This window comes from Strix aluco, chromosome 17 (assembly GCF_031877795.1).
Source record: "Strix aluco isolate bStrAlu1 chromosome 17, bStrAlu1.hap1, whole genome shotgun sequence".
NCBI lineage: Eukaryota > Metazoa > Chordata > Aves > Strigiformes > Strigidae > Strix > Strix aluco.
In genome coordinates this window covers 814,617-833,000 of record NC_133947.1, presented here as the reverse complement: position 1 = coordinate 833,000, position 18,384 = coordinate 814,617, and the positions used below count along the sequence as shown (strand labels likewise).

The following is an 18,384-nucleotide window of genomic DNA, read 5'->3' as shown; positions in this document are numbered from 1 at the left end:
CGGAGGCACGTCTGGTCAGAAGGAGGGAGCAAGAGTGTCCCAGCACTGACCAGTGCAGCCGCTGGTGCCCTGGGGCGGGCACGTGCCGAGCTGGCGTGTGACCCGTCTCTACGTGTGCCGTCACCTTTCATTCAGCATTTTCCCTGTGATGAGCTTTGTCAGAAGTACAGTTTGGAAAATATAACTGCCTTCAAGTCTAAAATTAGAAACCATTGTGCAGACTGATTTTTTTTTTTTTTTTTTTTCCCCCTCCTCTTTCTGACCCAGGGAAAACCACCAGCTGTAATGTTCCCATAGTAACACGAGAAGTGGAGGAAAAGCAGATGAAAGATCTCTTGTTGGTAGGGGCCATGTCGTTCTGCAGCTGAGGCACGGGGCTGCTCTGCATCCTTATAAATTAGTGGAATGTTCGTGCTCCCTTAATTAAATGTAAGGTCTGGACATCTGTACTGGTACCAGTACTTAGCAAGACAAAATTCATCTGTCTTTAGGTGCAAATTGTTGAGGGGAAAAAAGTCAATAGTCATACCAGAAAATGCAGTATGAAAGGGAAATGTTTAATTAAAGTGTGGAACATTGTTACAATCCATCCTCTTTGTGCAACAAAAATACCAAGAGCAGGACTGGAAGAGAAAGGTGCTAGTGCAATGCCCGTACTGTCCTAAATATGCAAAAGTCTTGGTCTTTTAGTAAGGCAAGAAATAAGATTTTCAACATTTCAAGCAGTGACAAGACACAAAGCACAATTTCAGAGCCAAGAGAACAATCTTGCTGCTGCTCTCCTCCGGACACCAGACTTCACCCCACGGTGCTCTGCTCCCCGGCCACCGCCTGTAGCTCGAGGTTGCAGGGGACCAAGACGTAGTCCTAAGCGTGGGGAGGAACGAAGCCTGAAGGTACCTATGGGGCTCTCCACAGGCCCGTGGCCCCTCCAACACGGTTACTGCTCGTGTCAGTGGGGCTAGAGAGGAGCTACGCCTGGCGCAGGCAGTGAACCTCGGTTCTGCGGGTTAACAGGGCTGGAGGAGCAGGTTCCCATTTATTTTGGAGCCAGGGGGTGGGTGTTGCTCCTGGGTTCCCTTTAAATCAAACATAGTAGGGGTCAAGTTAAATGTCTTCTTTCTTACCTTGTGAATCACAATGTTGACGTCCGTGTAGGTAAAGCTGGAGATGTGGGGCAGGAATACGCCTTCGCTCAGGACCCCTGGGGAAAGAAAGAGGGAATGTTGCCGGCCGGGTGCTGCCTTCGTCATCGTCGCGCGTCCTGGGTGGCAACACCCCATCAACGCTCACCGTTCATCTGAGCCGGGACCGCCTCACGGATTGGGGGCAAAAATAACTCCTCCAGTAAGTCAGCCTGCCGAAGGGAATCCGTGGTCAGCTCACGATGTGACTCTGAAGCAGGAGTGGAGGGGCAGGGACCAGCGAGAGCGGGGTCCTGGCGCCCACTGCACCTCCCCTAATCCCCCACGGACCTGCCTCTCCCTTCTGCAGGGCACAGCGAGCACCCAAGGTAAATATTTCCCCGCTGACAGCCGCTGCCTGGGGTGGTTTAGGGCAGCCCCAGCTGGCGGGTGCAGCTGCGGTGACCCAGGCGTGGGCTGTTGTGTTCAGCAGCCGCAGCAGCACGGTGCAAGGAGGGGACGCGGCTGCGCTCGGTCACTTGGGGGGTGCGCGGCTGCGGGCACCTACCGGCACGGGACCCACGTCAGAGGCAGCCAGGCTGAGTTCAACATCCCTGCAAAACAAAGAGCAGCAGCACAGGGGCTGCTTGTAGTAAGTGGTGACTTTCATGTTCCCCCAAACACCCCGGCTGAGTCCAGGGCCAAGCCAGCAGCGAACTTGGTGCCTGGGCACATCTGAGCAGGCGCCTGGAGCCTTAGTTCCCCTGCCCTGGCACAGCAGCAAAGGCTTGAGGAGGCTTTTTCCCCGGGATACAGACTGAACAGCTTTTGTGGGGGACCGTGCTGGGGTGTGGGATACTGCGGGGCTGGGGCCTGGGGCATTGGCTGGGCCCCCTGGAGCCCCCCAGCCACAGGCTGTGTGTTCAGACGGGGTGTTGAGCATGTGTTTCCCCGGCAGCAGAGCCGGGGCTGTGGCAGGGACAGGCAGAGGCGACGGTGTTGGTGTGTGCCTGTCGCCTGCCTACGCCTGTGCTGAGCGTGGGGGGTGACGGGTGCAATTTCCACTTTTCTCTCCAACCACGTTACTGGAGTCTCGCCGTTTCCCTCGGGGTAGAGCTACCCCTGCAGTGCCCAAACTAAGAAATTCCCCAGACCACTTTGCCTCTCCTTTCCCTGCTACGCCTGGGATGTGGAGCGTAGCTGGGTCATTACTCTGTCACCGCTGCAGAGATCATCATCTTTGTGCTGGCGACGCTGAGGACGAGGCCCGCAGACATGTCCTGCACGGGGAGAAGAGAGGGCGGGAGCGGAGTGAGCAAAGGGTCCCGGTTCAGCTTTGACGAGTGGGATGCGATGAGCCCGTCCCTGTGCTGCCACCTGTGACCTGCTCCTCGCACCTGGCTCTGCCCTCGGGACCACGAGCTAAATCAGCAGCAGTTGGGCTCGCAGGGCACACCCGGCACACCCGGCACGCTGCCAGGGCACACTCACCACGTTCACGCTCAGGAAGCTCTGGAAAGCCGGTGCTCCGGTCCCGATGTGGACAGTGAGGAAGAGCTTCAGGGCTGCTTTGCCTTCCTCCAGCACCACCCGGGGCGAGCTCCTGAACACAGCCTGCAGCACCACCGGCTGCTCCTCCTGGAAGAGGGAGCCCATCTGCCGAGGGAGGGGGGTTATTTCTGCGCCCGGCAGTGGTACTCTGTGCCCCCGGGGTGATGGGCAGGCGGCTGGAGGGCACTGCCCGAGCTGGGGCTGTGCCTCTCGGAGCAACGGCAACGAACCTGGGTGATCTTCTGTGCCACAGTGGTGGTGGTCAGTGGGCTCTGGAAGATAAAGCATGGCTTGTGACCCGCCTGGGGCTGCTGTGCCGGGGCTCGTGCCCAGCACGGCTGTGGTGAGCACTGGGCTGGGGCCTTCCTGCACGCTGCCGGGAGCAGCATCGGGTTACTCCTCATGGCACGTTCTCCCACATCATTAGACCAGCAATATTTTTGGGAGCACAGGGGTGAGGGGCTGTGGCTGCCACAGGTGCTCAGACACACACTCTCGTTTCTTCGCAGGGTGCATGGCTTCTCCAAGCCATTCATGGGGCAGGGCTGTCCCTCCAAACACGTATTTTTTTACTCCTTCCTTGCTCACTTGCTCTACTCACCGGGATGGTCATGTTGAAGGCTCCAGCTATTTCCAGGGCAAAGAAGAGGCTGGTGTAGAAGTGCTCGGAGAAAGCCAAGGTGAGGTGGGAAGGGCTGGAGCTCACCGGCTCGGGCATGCTGAAGGGCACAGGGCTGATTGGCAGGGGGATTGCCATCCCCGCCACCTGGAAGGTCGTCTGTAGGGACACAGGCAAGGAGAAAAGGAGTTTGAGGGGTCTTGGGGCACATAGCACAGGGAGGAAGTGGCTCTCCCAAAGCCTGGAGCCAGGCTGTGGGTGCTGGGAAGCGAGGACTTACTTGCAAGGAGATGGTGATTCCCTGCTCGGAAAACATGGGTGCAGCCAGGGGCACATACTGGACCTGGCAGCTTGGCGTGATGGGGAAGGGAGCTGCAAATCGAGCAGAGGGACACTCAGAAAGAGGAGGGGAGCAGCGATGGCAGGCTGGGGCTGGGAAACATCTGGGTTTCCCGAGTAAAGAGGCAGGGAAAGGGAGTGGGCAGAGGGAGCGGGTCCCGGGGGGGGGGGGGGGGGTGACAGTGGCAGAGCCGCTGCTGCAGGGTGGGAGCCCGTCCCATTCCGTGACCGGCTGCAAAATGAGCCCCGAAGCCCTCGGTCCCTAACGAGGATGGAAGCCAAACACTCACCTGTCAGAGACATCAGCCATTCATTTGGTGAAAGCAGCAATTTGGAGACTTCCAGGCAGATCTGTGGAATGAAGAACAAAGAGAGAGCTGGTGGATGGACACGAGGGTCTGCTGGCACCAGGTGTCCCCTGAACCCCTCAGACGTGGGTGTCCCTGTTGTCCGGCCGCGCGGCAGCGTCCAGTGACCACGGGGCTGCTGCTCCTCGCCCCGTGTGCGGGGCTGTGGGGGCACCTGGCAAAGCACCAGCTTGACTTTAAGTGATCTAATTCTTGCAGAACCATCCAACTTTGTCTTCTCCTCTCTCACACCGTTACAAGCGTTATCTTACCTTATCGACGTTAATCTCCTTGTCTGCGTCCGAACTAGAGGACTTGCTGGATGGAAACAACAGAACGGAAGAAGTTAGGTGAGACCCAGCTCAGCCAAGGGTAGGTGAGCCTCTTTTATCTCACCCCAAAGGCATCCAGAGACAGTATTACCATTATTTTCTATCATCTATTAAGCTGTGATTACAATTCAGAATCCTAAAACACTGAAGAACTGCCATTGGACTTGCATTAAAAACGTTCCTGCTACACTACTTTAAAAGACGCACTCCCTTATGAGAGAATTAAACTCTCTTAAAATGGGGGAAACCAACCCTGCAAGCAGAACAAAGTTCCTCCCATAAAGATAAATTTTTGGTAAGCTTTGAGGGCAGTGAGCAGATCTTAGTCATATCCCCTTCCTGCCTGGAAATGCTTGTGCCTCTGTTTCTTCTTTTCCCCTGTTACCCAGATCCCGTAACAAGGAAAACCGCGGGGTCGACCTTTCCGTCTCCTCGGTGCTCTGCATCTCCTCCACGGTGGGTTTGCAGGCAGAGGTCACCAGCTCCAGGTTCCCTTCGGGGTTCGTTTCCACGTGGAAGTCGGCCAGGATGGACAGTCTCATCACCTTGGTGGTGGAGCTGTGCCGGGGGGGAGAGGCGGCAGCTGGAGGCAGGGGGCTGCTCCCGGCCCCGCTCGCCCCAGCCCCCCCTGCTCCTGCAGGTGCTGGATGCGGTGCCGGATGCGGCCCCATTGCCCCGGCCGGGAGCTTGGGCAACTTCCAGCCCCCCATTCCTGGCACTCACGGGGCGGGGGTGACGCCGAGGTCCACATCGATGCTCAGCCGCAGCCCGGCGTCAGGGATGAGCGACAGAGACAGCTCGGCCACTTTGACAGAGGTAATTTGGTTCCTGCCGGAGCAGAAGGGAAGGGGTTGGGAGACAGACTGATGTGCGGTTCCTGGCTGCTCTCACAACGGGCAAACCCCCAAAACCCGTGAGATCTGCACAGATAAATCAGTGCCCGAGGGTGGAACTGGGTGGCACTGGGGTGCTGCCCTCAGACCCCAGAGGAGGAGCCAGGAGCTTGTTTCTGAACTGCTCTGGCAAACAACCGTGTTGGTGTCCAGGAGGATTTTTGTCCTTGCTGGCAAAATGCCTTTTGTGACGATATTTGAAGCACTCCAGCTAAACACCAGTTGAACCAGTGGCAAAGCCTGGGCAAGGCAGAGCCACGGACTCACCTGCTGGACTCTGGGGAGCTGAGAACCAGGTCTGGGGCTGTCGGGGCCATGAGGTCCTGCCTGAGGACTGCCTCTGCGTGCGCCTTTGAAACTTCAGCAACTGTGAAATAGGGCAGATGATGTTTTACAAGACCCTCTGGAGCTTGTGGTCTGATGCACAGAGATGGACAGACTGAAATCCATCCAGGTGACACTTCCACCCCTTCCGAACCCCCCTGTTACTGCTCTAGAAAGGAGGTGATGAAAGTGAGCTGATTAATGGCATAAGTTTCTGGTGAGGGTGTTTGGAACAGAAAGATGCTGCTGGCAGTGTGGGAGATCAGGGTCCAGACTTACGGTAGCTCAGCCCTGAGGGGGTGAGGATGCCGCCGCAGTCGGGTGACCTGGTGGGGTGAGCGGGGACCAGGAGGCTCAGGAGGATGCTCAGGGTGCGGAGCTTCGCCGTGCCGGCGCCTGGAGGAGGAGGAGGGAACCAGCAGCAGCTCAGTCAGACCAGTGTGTCCCTGGCCAGGCCACTGAGGCCACGCTTGGGAGCCACAGACCCGCTCCTGGGTTGGGTTTGTTGTCCTGAGCTTGTCGACTTTTGTGCAATAACAGCGTGTGGTGCCTGGGGATTTAAAAGCGCTAACAGAAGGCTCGGCCTTGAAAGCCCCCCTGCAAGTCTGTAAGGCAGAGTGGTGCTTGCAGCCGTATCGTGCCTGCTGAGGAGCATATAATGGCCTAAATGGTATAAAACTAGCAAATAAAGAGGAGCTAAAATTAACTGAGGAATGAATGGAAGTTATGGAGGAAGCTAAAATCAAATAAAAAGGTGAAAGTTTGATCTACCCCTCTGAAAAACATTTGAGAATTGTTTATAGCATTTGTAATGCTCTTACAGTATTAAGAAAACAAGTAATTCAGAAAGTTCAGCCTGCAGAAAACGCACATATTTATAGCAGTCTTTGCAGAAAAGGGAACTTCTGATGAGAACTGACCCTTACAGAGACACCCCAAAGGAAGTACAAGCAGTGCCTGCGCCAAGCTCTCCGGTTTGCGGAGGCATCTTTACCTGTCCTGCCCAGTCTTCCCATTCTTCTAACGCCGTCCATGTCTTGCCGTGGCCGCACCAAGGAATCGAGCTGGCTTTAAATATCCTCACAACGCAGGCAATGGGGCAGAAACTGGCAAAGAGGGCTGGACACCAGGACAGCGGATGGACACTTTGTTTTATTTGCCATTTTTATTGTTTCCCCGTGTACTTGATTGCGTTGGCCGTTGACCTGCCGAGGTGAAATATTGACCAGCAGGTGCTGGGGCAGCTCGCCTTCCTTGTGGCGCTACTGAGGAGCAGAAAGAAAGGTCTCTGGGTGCAGGGTGCCAAGAAATCAAACACTGAGAAAGGGAATGTTGGTCTCTTTGCTCTGCGGCCGTGCTTTCTTCCGAACGCCCGGGCACAGCCAGCACCGTGGCCACCCCAGCAAGAAGCCGCTGTGGTTTGTGTCGCTCTCCCAGCCGGGCAGCTCGGACCAGAAGGGCTGAGACCTGCACGTGTGGCGCTGAAGGGGATCTTGCCAATTCATCAAAGATGCTTCCATCAGGCCTGGGTATGTCTGTTGAAGGCAGCAGGAGTGTTTCTGTTGGGTTCAGTGAGTTTTAGACCGGACAGAAGATCTGTTTTTTTCAAGGTATCTCCTCTAACCTCCAGAATGGCCCATGTGCAATAATTCCTTCCTCTCTTTAACCCATTCCCAACCAAAAGCCACTGGCAATATTTGTTACAACTGGTAGAAGAAATGGTGGGTGATGCCCACCCTCTTTGATAAGGTCTCTACAAGCAGTGAAAGTGTTCATGAAAGGGAGTCAGAGTCCCTCTCCTTCCTGTGCTTGGGGTCCATCGTGTTTTCCTGGCTTCCTTTTAGTCTGGAGGACAGAGCGTGGACCACCTGCAAATGCCACGTAAGTGCATCCTCCACGGCCTCACCCAGCTCTCCTTCATGCTTCATGTTCTGACTTTACCCCCCCCCCCCCTGTATTTGTGAGCTTTGAGGCATGACCTGTCTTCCAGAGAGGGTTGAATTGCCCATTTTGGTCTGAATCCCTTGGCAGTGGGGTGAGGTGTTCGGTGCTTGTTGAAACACCTGCTGCCTGGGGAGGCAACCATTGTCCTTTGTGCACAGGTGAAGTGAGTTATTGGGTGCTGGTTCCAGGTGCATCTCGACACGCTCAAAGCCTTTGGCTCTCGCCAGCGCAGTTCCTTCTCAGCACGGCACAGAAATGCCGAGAGAAACAGAGTTTCAGCCATGCTGTGCATTCCCATTGAAGGCATCCAGAGAGCAGTGCCAAGAGAAAATATGAGGATATATGTCTCGCAGCCTACCGAGGGAGGTCAGGATTTACGCTCTACGCTGATGTATGCAGCCTATTTAGAGGCAAGAAATGTGTTCAGAAAAGTAAATCCATTGAGAAAGTTATAACCTGCGGATGAGTCCCCTGGGGCCATGGGAGGCATTTCGTGGCATCTGATTTGGGTAGAGACGTGGACACAACCTAGAAAAGTCTCTGAGAAATAAGTCTTTGCTGTGTTTTAGAGCAGGGGTTGGAAATCTGCCCTGCTATACCTTGTTTCAGCGTAGGTAATATCAGCAGCTCTTCCTGAAGCAGCACTGGAGATTTATCTGTGGAGCGTTATTATCATTTACAGCAGTGCAAGGGTCTGGGGATAAGCTGCCAGGACGAGATGGCACCGTGGTGCTCAGAGGTGGATTTTCTCCTCCTGAAGAGCTGTTCTGGACCTGACGATCCCTGTGGAGGCTTAATTAGATGTCAACTTACAGCATAATGACTGATCAAGTTACTAGCACAAAAGTGTCTTTCTGGCATGATGCGTTCCTTATCGGGAATTATCTATAAATCTTGCACTCCTGCTAGATAAGATGTAAATCTCCCTGTCTGGGCTTAGCAGAGAGCCACGAGTGCATCACTGGGAGGGCGGTAATGACAGATTAAACCTCATGACACGTCTTATACAGAAATGAAGAAATAAATTACTTGGAACTGGCAGAGCCGGGTCCTGCTGGCTGGGGTACCCGGGGGGTTGGGTGAGCACACTGTGGTGGCCACTAGCCCCGGCTCAGGCAGGGCTGGTGCGTGGGCAGCAGCGTGGCCAGCCCGATGAGAGCTCTGTGCAGCCTGTCTGTGGTCTGGCAGGACACGTGGCTCTCCCACGGTGGGATGGGGACGGGGTTGGGGCTGAGAAGCCTGTTCTCTGGGCAGGTGATGGTTCTTCTCAGCCTCACTCCAACCCTGCTGAAATCAGTAAGAATATTACTAAGATTACCACATTTTTCACGAGGTTATCCACCAGTGGATCCCACATCCTCCCCTAGCGTTTGCACAAACTCCATGAACCTTTGAGGAGCGAAAGTCACTCATCCCGGGAGTCGCAGTTACCCTGTGCAGAGTTTATCATTACACATCTTAGGTTTCCCCTCACCCCCATGTCTGTCTGTACCATGTAATTAAGCAGATCAGGATTATCTTTCAGCCTTGACATGCAAGTCTCTGTTGGCTCTTCCTGGGCATTGAGCAAGAGCGCTGGCTTTGCTGGGAGCACTTGCCTGGTACCCGAGGCCTGAGGGCTTACCCAGACTTTCAAATTTATTACTGCAATTATTTGTATTGGTGGATGTCAGAAACACTCGGGGATTAGCTTACACCACGGTAATTACCCAGCCCTTTACTTTAGGTTTCCCCTTTCTCGGTCAGGGTTTATATACAGGCTGCTCCTTGTCTCTCTCCAGAAGATCAGCGCAAAGCTTGGACAACCCCTGGGGACTCTCTGGGTGAGGTGGTGGCGGGGCCCTTCCCTGCAGGATTCCCCGTCGTGCACCAGCTCACGTCATTTGCCTCCGGTGCAAGCAAGAAGCGGGCGGCCAAGCGGGAGCAGAGGTGGAGCCGTGTCCTCAGCCCGTGGAAAGGCTCATCACGCCTCGTGCCACGGCCAACAGCCGTGAGCTCTCCTGCCGCTCCTACGCCCAAGGCTCGGGGTGGCCCTGAGATCCAGCCAGCCACGTGCTGCCCCAGGCAGCTCCAGCCCTTTCTCCACAGCAGGTTTTAGGCATCATGAGCAGCTCTGGTGCTTGTGGAAGAGGAAGGCTTAGCGCCCTGCTTGGGTACCAACTCCGGGGTGGGTGATACAGGACGCAGGCACGTCCTGATGGGGCTGCTCTGGGGTGTTAACTGAGTTTTGGGGAGTGATTCCTGTATTGAGGCCGGGTTTTGGCTAGTGTAGCTCTGCCAGACTTGCACGGAGCCCTGCTTGCTTTCCTCTAGCGTGAGTGAAGTGTTTAGCCCCTGATGTGCGGTTGGGGAACCATCTCCAGCTCGCTGTCTGTCTCTGTCCGTTGAAGCTCTCACACTTCTGGAAGCCTCTGCCACCTCCGGAGCTCCGTGAGCAGCCGGACCGACTCAGATGTCTGGAGTTTGGTGCGTTTTACTCCTTGGTGGCTGGCTGGTGTGGTCGGGAGGAGCTGCTGGCCCGGGGGCTGTCATCAGGATCGATCTCGGAACGATTGGCCGCGGTAAGCGCGCGGTCACATTAGCGTCGCAGTGTGGGCACGAGTCTGTCTGTGCAGACAAACGGGCAGCGCTGCACCGGCTGCACCGCAGCGAGGAGGCTGCCCTTTGCTGCCCAGCCTGCATCCCCCAGCTCAGCACCCCCGGGCACAGCCCCAGCCTGCACCCCGAGTGCTGCCGGCCAGGTGGGCTTCAGGCGCTGCCTGTGATCTGCAGTGGGAGCTGCTTCCCCAAGGTGTACGTGCCCCGTGGGGTTGCTGCAAGCGGGACCCTGCGGCCGTGATGCCCTGATGCGGGCATGCGGGTTGTCTCCCCCCTGTGTGGTATGTTAAGGTGGGAACCTGAAAAAACCCCCGTGTCTCACATCTGAAATCGCAATGTGTGCGCAGCAAGCGCCCGCCGAGCTCCAGCCGTTACCCGGGGACGGCAGAACTGCTGGTAATCCGAATTTACAGCACGCGGAGTGTCCTGCTGCTGCCGGGGGGTGTTGGAATGGGACTATGGTAATAACGATGTTGTATAGGGTACAGCGGGGAGTCCCCCCACCCTCCGGCACAGGCTCCTCCCTGGAGATTTTGTGCTAAACTCCTCGTCTTGTGCAAATCTTCCAGCCGTCTCCACTGCTCTGAATGAGAGTGATGTTCTGCAGAAAATGGCAGAGGAAGCTGCGAAAAAAACGCCCAACGCCAAACCCATCAAAGGCATCTTGGGGTGAGTGATGATCAGCAGCGTTACACCACGAGCCTGAACCTGGGAACGAGGAAATAAAAGCAGAAGGTTGGGAAGTGTCAGCCTGGAGGCAGAAACGAATCACTCCCCGCTAACAAGTGTGATATTAAAGCCGGTGATTTTCTGCATGGTCGTGTCTACAAATACATGGAGAAACTATAACTTAAAGGCAACAAAGCGCGTCGGCTCCTGCCTCAGCGCCGGCTGGGGACTGCTGCAGCAGCTCTGCGGCGCGGGGTGGGGTTTGCTCTCAAAGCCGGCGCTGCCTGGCTTTTGTCCGCAATATCCTGAGGGAACCCCAGAATTTTGGGGGGATCAGAGCTGGCCCTCCATCCCGCAGATTCGAGCTGGGTGAAAGCATGGAGATGTTTTGAATGCCAACATGTTTTTTCCAAATTTTTTCAAAATTAAACTTGTTAGGAAGAAACGTATTTCTAAATTTAAAAGTGGTTTCAGATGGAAAGTTTAAACCAGAAGTGGAAGAATAAAGAAAGTTGGTGATGGCAATATCAGTGATAGGTGACTTTGATGTAAGCAGCCCGACCTGGCTGCTCTGCCGGCTCCTCTTTCCCAATAATTTTCCTCTGTTTTTTTCCACAGGCTGAAGGTGAAAGACCTCCGTCCCCCGGTGATCTCGCTGATGCTCTTGCCAGGCTCAGGGCTCTTCATGGTCATCTTAGTCCAAATGACCATCACTGGGAGAAGGTGAGCAGGGGCCGATGCCCGCAGGGAGAGACGCTGGGGTGGGCTGGGCCGCTCCCGGGGCTTGGCCCCACCGTGACCGAGCTTTGCTCTGAGCAGCTTTATAGGGAGAAACATGGAAATCGCTCTGGCCGCAAACCTGACGGCGGGCAGCCGGCTGCAGCAGGACGCCGCGGGCATCCCCAGCTTCAGCATCAGGAACTGCCACATCGTTCTTGTCAGCGTTAAAACCGACCTCCCCAGCAGGTGAGGCCCAAAGCACAACACAGTGATATTAATAATTTGCCGATATTAATAATTCCTAAGAGGCAGGTAACTGCATGGTTGAACTTTTCGGTCTCCAGGTGTGGGTTTCTACAGAACACAAATACTTTTCACTGTTCATTTTTTCCACTAAGGAAACCAAAATGTTTTATGCTCAAATTCAGGTCAGTTCTATCTGTGGTATTCCATGCAATGTTCATCTTTGGCACCAGCCCTCATTTAAGTGCTGTACTCCTGGGTGTATCGCAGCTTCTTTTAGGCATGGAAACTTCTAGCTTTGTTTAAAGCCAGAAGATGGCATTCTTGAGAAAAGGTTTGTAAAGAAAGAAAACATCTTTTATTAGACATTTTGGTCGAATCCATACCAGATAGGTTTCTTTAGTGGTTAACTTTCTTACCTCTTGATCTACTGATAGTAAATAATTATTGCCATGTGCATAACGGCCGTGTCGGCTGATGTGCTGTCTCTGCCCAGCATGCTGCCCAAAGTCATGAGCAACTTTCTGGACAAGACCCTTCAGAAAGTGCTGCCAGGTCTGGTAAGTCCGGTCCTCCTCCCATCCCTGTTTCCTGGAGATCACTCCTCCTCCTCCTCCTCTCACTGGGCTGTAACAGATTTCACATTTTTGCCACACAAAGGAGCTTGCAGGCTGGTAAAAGGCGGCAGTTACTGGTTTCATGCAGTCAACATCTGCAGCAAAGGCGCTGTCACTGCCTAAAGCCTCCTCGTCCCAGCCCAGCGGTGAGGGGTGGGATGTTCGGACAGAGCTGATCTCGATGCTGAGCACCTTGTTCCTAAAGGCTTGTCAAAGGGCAGACTTGCAGCCTCTTAACACGTGTCATAAAGTTGGTCTGGTTTTGTTGGGTATCTGTGGGGGTCTGGCCCTGTTCTCCGCTCAGCTTAAGGTTTACTCCAGAATAACCCAATTCAACCAGGGACAGAGAAAACTGAGGCAAGCCCTTGTCTGGGTAATTAATAGTGGAGGGCCCTGGTGCTTCTGGGTGGGAGCTGTGCTGGTCTGGCAGCCATGAAGCTATGCTCCCACCAGAAGCCTCCATGTAATGTTTTCTCACACCTTTCTTCTCGCCCTACAGCTGTGTCCAGCTGTGGACGCAGTGCTCAACCTTGTCAATGCAAAATTCACCACCATGACTTGTGAGTTGGCATCCCTCCCTCCCTCCCTCCCTCCCTCCCTCTCCTTCCCTTCCCCTGGCAAGGAGGAAGCACAGCTCTATCACTGGGGACAGAAAATCTGCTGAGCCCTGACTAGGACCAGGGAGGGACAAACCCCGACAAGGGCCATACAAATATCCACCCCCTCCTCGGTGCAGATTCAGGAGAACCTGGCACCACAGGGGCTGGCAGGGAGGCAGGAGCCCACCGAGGCAGTAGATGGCACGTGGCTCTGGTGCAGCAGCAGTCTGGCGCCCGCTCTGCCCGCGGTGCAGACCAAGCACCCCACTTTGCTTCCACGCAGCTGAGATCCCGCTTGGGACTGCTGGGACCCTCCAGTACGTTTTGCTGAACCCCCCTCTGACGAGTGAAACTTTCATAGAGCTGGATTTGAAGGTGAGTGCTGCTGCCTGGCACCGGGTCTGGGAGCGGTGACATTTCTGACATCCCTTTGCTCAGAGGCATTGTCCTTCTCAGCGTTGGGAGGCTTTGGGAGGGGTGCAGACACGTGCTGGCTGCGTTATATCACCTAACCGCTTCCTCCGCTCACCGCTTTCTATGGAGTTTATTGCTCTGTTTTTTTGCTGAGGCCACGGAGCATCCCGTACCTTGTACCTGGTCCAAATGCAAATCCTGGAAGCGGACCTGTGCTCACTGACATGGCTCTTCTTACTGGTCCTTTTAGACCATTCTCCACCAGAAGGAGGGACAGGAGGTTGACCTTCCCACAAACCAGCTGTCTCTTGCTTCTCTGCCACCCAAGAGGGCTGGTGCTACCCAGCTCATCCTGTCTGCAAACTTCTTGAGTGCTGAGCTCGCTGTTCTGCAGGCGTCCTTCCACCTGGAGATCAGCAATAACATGGTGGGTGGTTTGGGCTTGGGATTTTCCTCAAGAGGCCGCTAAAGAACCTTCACCCAGGTTCGAGGCAGATCCATGTCAACGCCTCTTCCCTTCCTTGTGTTAAACTCCTCCCCACTCAAGTGAGTGGATTAAGTCCCAGCCCTGAGACACTTTTTCAACAGGTTCTTGGACTTCCCGCACTGGTGACCACGATGCTTGGAGCCCTCATCCCCGAGGTGGGTGGACTTTGCTTGATCCCACTGGTCTGTGGGTCATCTCAGGCTACTTATGGCAGCAGCTAAAGCTGCTCTCCATTCACAAAGACATCCTGGGAACCTTTTCCCCAAGGTCAAACCGGTGCTCACCTTATTTTATTAGTAAAACTTTTATTAATAAGACTATTTAAGGGACATACTATTGACCAGTATGGACCAGTTTCACTGACTGGGGAATGTCACTGATGTGCAGCACCCACCAGGATAATCCCCAGAGGAGTGAACTGGGAAGGAAAGGGATTGTCACCCCTTTGCTTTGATTCTCCACAGATTTCCAGGATGCTGCCTCCATCACAGCCGGTGGTGATTGAGATGCAAGCAGTGAAAGCGCCAGTGGTGACCATAACCCCAGACAAAAGCTTTTTGCAGCTCTTCAGCACCGCTGAGTTTTGGGTTTTGCCTTCAGACTCTGCTCCCGAATCCCTCTTCGTCCTGGACGTTGTGAGTTGAAGCCTTTTGCAACTGGCGAGGGCTGAACGTGGCCGTCCCTGTCCCGAGCCAACAAACTCGCACCAAGTCTGGCACGAGAGATGTGGGACAGTGGGCAGGGACGTCTGCCAGGAGGATGCCTGGCCGGGGGGTCCTGCGGGACTGGAGTGGCCAGAGGGGGACCAGGGTCCTGGTGGGGACTCCCCTTCCCTTTCCCTCTGCAGCACAGTGACCTGGAGGTGCAGTTTGCCATTGCAGATGAGAAGCTGCGGCTCTCCCTCGCTCTGCAAAGGTACCGCTGGTCCCCAGTGCCACCACCAGCAGAGTGACAGTCCCTGGGTGGCCGGGGAGGCCACATGCTGCATCTCACCCCCGTGTTTCCAGAAGGAACCTTTGCTGTCTCTGCATGACTTTGTTAGAGTTTATACTAACAGCTTTTAAAAAAATAGATGAGGGTCAACGTGATGTAATTCAGCTGAGCTAAAACCTGTTTGGGTCTGTAAGATTGAAGAGTTGAACTTGGTTCAGGGTGGAGAAAATGCTGTTGGTGGGACGCAGCCCCTCCCTGGAGGGAGACCACGGCACCACTGGTGCAAGGGGGGGTTTGCTGGAGGGTGAGATCTGGGTGAGGAGTTTTCTGGGGGTGACAGGGTGACTCGCCAGGAGGCAAATGACACCCTGCCGTTCCTCTCCCTGCAGCCTGTCGCGTGCGGCCTTGGCTTCCTCCTCCCTCGGGACATTTGACGTGAGTTGGACGCTCCGTGCCGGGCGTGGGGCTGGGGTTGCTGCTGTGAATCTCCACACCGGTGGTTTGTGTAATCCCGTACCAGGAATTCACTCCCCAGAGCCCTGCCCTGCTGCTTTCATTATCAATAACAGATTTGTTAAAAAAACCCCAAGAAAACCAAAGCGAATGCTAAAGATTGAAACGTTATTTTGAGGACAAATCAACTGCCAAAACTATTTGCCCACAGGCACGGATGCCCTGGAAGGGCCCCTGCTCATAACACACCGTATCCATCCATGGGAGAGTTTTGGCCATGAGTAACTGTGCCCAGTGGCACCGGCGGGGTGGGGGTGTGGGCTGGGGTGGTGCGGGCTGGGTGTTTAATCTCCTCATCGCCCTCTAATCCTGATGCTGAGCGGGAGACGCTTGGGAGAGTGAGCGCCGACACCGTCTGTCCTGAGCAGGGCTTTGGGCTGCGAGGAGGGTGCCAGCGCCGGCTGAAGGGCAGAGCACAGAGGGCTGCTGGGGCTGAGAACAGCCTCATCTGGGGCAGTTTGCACAGAAATTTAGTTTTTCAAATGTTCCCATTCCGCTCAGGGGACCTTGGCAGTTTTCCTGCGGTTGGAGAGGGCGCTGGATGAATCGATGGGGCGAGCCGGGCGGCCGTGGCTCTGGCACGCGGGGCGATGGGCAGTTTACACCATCTCTCTGTGTTTCAGGAGCTTCCACTGAGAGGAGTTTTGGCAGATATTATTCATGTGACTTATGTGCCATCCATCAACAGTAAGCACAGCTACGGCTTCATCTGCGGCTTTGCTATCTGCACGGGGAAAATAGTTCTCATTTCTTTTCCTATAGACTATCTTTTTTTTTTTTTTTTTTGAAATGGCATTGCCTGGCTGACCTTGCATGCTTTTCCTGCCCTCAAGGCTGTGAGGGACTCTGCCAGAATTGCTGGCCAGCCATTTGGCACCGGGGGGTTTGCTGAGGGAGCTGGAGGAGGGCAGTGCCTCCGGCCGGGGCTCCTGCAGAGGCAGGAGAGACCTGCCTGCACGGAACAGATCCACTGCGAAGGGTGGAGGTGGCTTCTCTGAAGCCTCTTGGAGCGCTGTTCCTGGCCTCAAAATCAAAACCACTTGCCATCATAAGATCTTTGCCTTTCTGAAGCCTCCAAAAATTGACATGTCCCTCTTTACCATGCCTAAAATTAGCCAAAATGTCAGCAAAAAACCCCACCCCAGAGCACCAATTTATGGAAAGTATGCCAAAAGCAGAGATTTTATTGATGCTAAAATACACAAAACCAGGAATTCCCACCTCTCGATTTTCCTTCCGAGTATATTCCCAGCCCCCCTGGCCAGACCTGTGGCAGCACGGGGCAGGCAGCGGGGGCAGGCAGCACGGGCAGGTGGGCAGGGAAGCGCCAGAGATGCCAGCAGTGCCCGCCGTGGCCCGCTGGCCTCTGACAGCGGCTCCCGCTCGTTCCAGGGGTGCTGCGGGGGGGGGTCCCCCTGCCTGACCTGCTGGGCATCACCTACCTGCGGGCGAACATCAGCGGGTACGAGGTGAGCACGCTGGCGTGGGGGGGTTGCTGCACCCGGGGCCAGCCCCCACGTCAGTGCCGTTAGTCCGTCACGTCTGAGCTCGGAAGCAGCTGTGAAATCCTGCTCGTGTGCTTTTTATTTTTCAATCTGCAGAACACTCTAGTGCTGGACGTGCCCGTCACGGAGACCTGAGGCAGGGGGAGGTTTGACTGCTTCGAGAACCCAACAAAATGGGGTGGGAGAGGGAGCAGTGGGGGTGCTGGGGTTCCTGGGGCGTTTCTTCCTCTTTCCTTGGCTTTTCAGTAGTTTGACTGCGCAAGCTGAAATGAAAAGCCCTCCCCACCCCACGACGAGCCTCTGGCCTCTGCCTGCGTCTAGCGGAGCCCATGTCCAGGCAGAGGTTGTATTTCTTGACCTAAATAAATCACTTCTGCAACAGAAATAGCCTGTGCATTAGTGTGCTGCAGGCAGCAGCGTGGGCTGCCGTCGGGGTGCAGCACCCCCATCTCCTTCATGGGGCGGGGGGGTGCCAGAAGGGGCCCCCCTGCTCCTGCGGGGCATGTGCTGCGAGAGGAGGGGAGTGTGTCTGCAGTCGTCTGGGGGGGGGGGGGTTAGGACTGCTCGGAATGAGTTAGAGATGGGCATTTAGACATCCCCATGTGGTTTTGAATATTTCAGGAGTGCCTGGCATTGTGGTTTATCGGCTGCATTGCAGATATTGATCCCAAGCGCATAGTTCACTGATTGCTGGATAATTACCTGTCATTAGTAAGTCAATAAACAGCTTCGATCCTGATTTCATTGAGCCAACATGATTCGAACATTTTTTTCCTGGTGACAGGTACCTGCTGCAGAATTAAGGATATCTTTGAAAAGATCATTGTGTTTTTAAGAAATTGTCCCCAAGAAAATCTCGCTGGGAGGCAGGCTCCGAGAGCTCCATTTGTTTTCGTGCGAGCACTGCCAGACCCAGCAGGCGTTTGTTCTGCAGCACTCGGAAGGAATTGTCCTCATCAGGAGCCCGAAGCAATGAGGGAAGCAGCCATCAAACCAGCTCCCCACGAGGACTGGTGTTTATGGGGCCCTCTCTCTTCATTTCACTGCAAACATTGTCAAGGCCAAGCACATTTTTTTTAAGAGATTTCCCTTATTGTTCTTGCATTAGCTAATAAACAATCAAACCGTTTGAGCCTGAATCCCCTTAAGAAGAACAAAATATCTGTATGCAGATCTCCTAGGAGAAATCAAGGCTGGAAATCTCAGGGGGCAGCTGATTAATTTTTCATGAAACACTTAACCACGCTGTGGGCTGCTCTGTCACCCAGCTGGTACTTGATGCCCTGGGGCACTTGGTGGAGGTGCAGCCCCAGGACACGTGCAGGCACCAGCACCGTCCCCTGGAGCTGTGCACGGACCCCGGCAGCCCTGATCCCCCAGTACTGGGGGATGTACCAGTCTCTCGCGGTTAATGGTCCCAGAGGAAGGGCAGAGCAAACCCGCAGAGATGGTTTCTCGGGCAGAAAGGCCGTGTCTGGACGATGCCATCGAGGGGAGAGCAGAGCAGGACGTCTCGTTTTTCAGCCGGGGCTAACGCGTTTCACACTGCCTGTGCTGGCCAGAGCCCGCCCCCCTCCTGATAATGTCAAGGCCTCTAATGCTTCCCAGGCGCG

At 54.9% G+C, this 18,384-nt stretch overlaps 2 protein-coding genes across 5 annotated transcripts; one reads left to right on the top strand and one right to left on the bottom strand.

Annotated features, from left to right (window-relative positions):
- Positions 1-469: 469 nt before the first annotated feature.
- Positions 470-7,169, bottom strand: LOC141931443 (protein TENP-like). Its single transcript, XM_074843575.1, has 18 exons — positions 7,154-7,169; positions 6,919-7,088; positions 6,614-6,791; positions 5,809-5,925; positions 5,473-5,572; positions 5,036-5,140; positions 4,733-4,870; positions 4,253-4,298; positions 3,924-3,984; positions 3,575-3,666; positions 3,277-3,453; positions 2,906-2,947; positions 2,616-2,780; positions 2,337-2,404; positions 1,693-1,738; positions 1,294-1,357; positions 1,128-1,204; positions 470-867 (listed from the first exon to the last, which is right to left on the bottom strand). The coding sequence occupies exons 1-18, from the start codon at positions 7,167-7,169 to the stop codon at positions 799-801; spliced, it is 1,731 nt and encodes a 576-aa protein (XP_074699676.1). The 3' UTR covers positions 470-798.
- LOC141931331 (BPI fold-containing family B member 6-like) lies at positions 4,876-17,429 on the top strand. Of its 4 annotated transcripts, XM_074843323.1 has the most exons (17): positions 4,876-5,128; positions 9,255-10,034; positions 10,641-10,740; positions 11,359-11,463; positions 11,560-11,706; positions 12,200-12,263; positions 12,820-12,880; positions 13,203-13,294; positions 13,584-13,760; positions 13,922-13,975; positions 14,285-14,455; positions 14,668-14,735; positions 15,143-15,188; positions 15,890-15,953; positions 16,659-16,735; positions 16,868-16,917; positions 17,393-17,429. In XM_074843323.1, the coding sequence occupies exons 2-16, from the start codon at positions 9,926-9,928 to the stop codon at positions 16,904-16,906; spliced, it is 1,374 nt and encodes a 457-aa protein (XP_074699424.1). In that variant the 5' UTR covers positions 4,876-5,128; positions 9,255-9,925; the 3' UTR covers positions 16,907-16,917; positions 17,393-17,429. The 4 variants fall into 4 exon arrangements, with proteins under 4 accessions (XP_074699424.1, XP_074699422.1, XP_074699426.1 ...); XM_074843321.1 differs by lacking the exon at positions 17,393-17,429 and having other exon boundaries at positions 16,868-17,150; XM_074843322.1 differs by lacking the exons at positions 4,876-5,128; positions 17,393-17,429 and adding an exon at positions 7,784-7,839 and having other exon boundaries at positions 16,868-17,150.
- Positions 17,430-18,384: the final 955 nt, after the last annotated feature.

Bases quoted from the DNA above. Each gene is read 5' to 3' on its own strand.
- LOC141931331 (XM_074843323.1), top strand. From the start codon at position 9,926: ATGTCTGGAGTTTGGTGCGTTTTACTCCTTGGTGGCTGGCTGGTGTGG. The intron at 11,464-11,559 runs GTGAGCAGGGGC...TGCTCTGAGCAG, and splicing joins ATGACCATCACTGGGAGAAG to CTTTATAGGGAGAAACATGG. The intron at 14,736-15,142 runs GTACCGCTGGTC...CTCTCCCTGCAG, and splicing joins CTCTCCCTCGCTCTGCAAAG to CCTGTCGCGTGCGGCCTTGG.
- LOC141931443 (XM_074843575.1), bottom strand. The intron at 5,573-5,808 runs GTAAGTCTGGAC...CCTATTTCACAG, and splicing joins CCCCTCAGGGCTGAGCTACC to TTGCTGAAGTTTCAAAGGCG. The intron at 3,454-3,574 runs GTAAGTCCTCGC...GTGTCCCTACAG, and splicing joins GAATCACCATCTCCTTGCAA to ACGACCTTCCAGGTGGCGGG.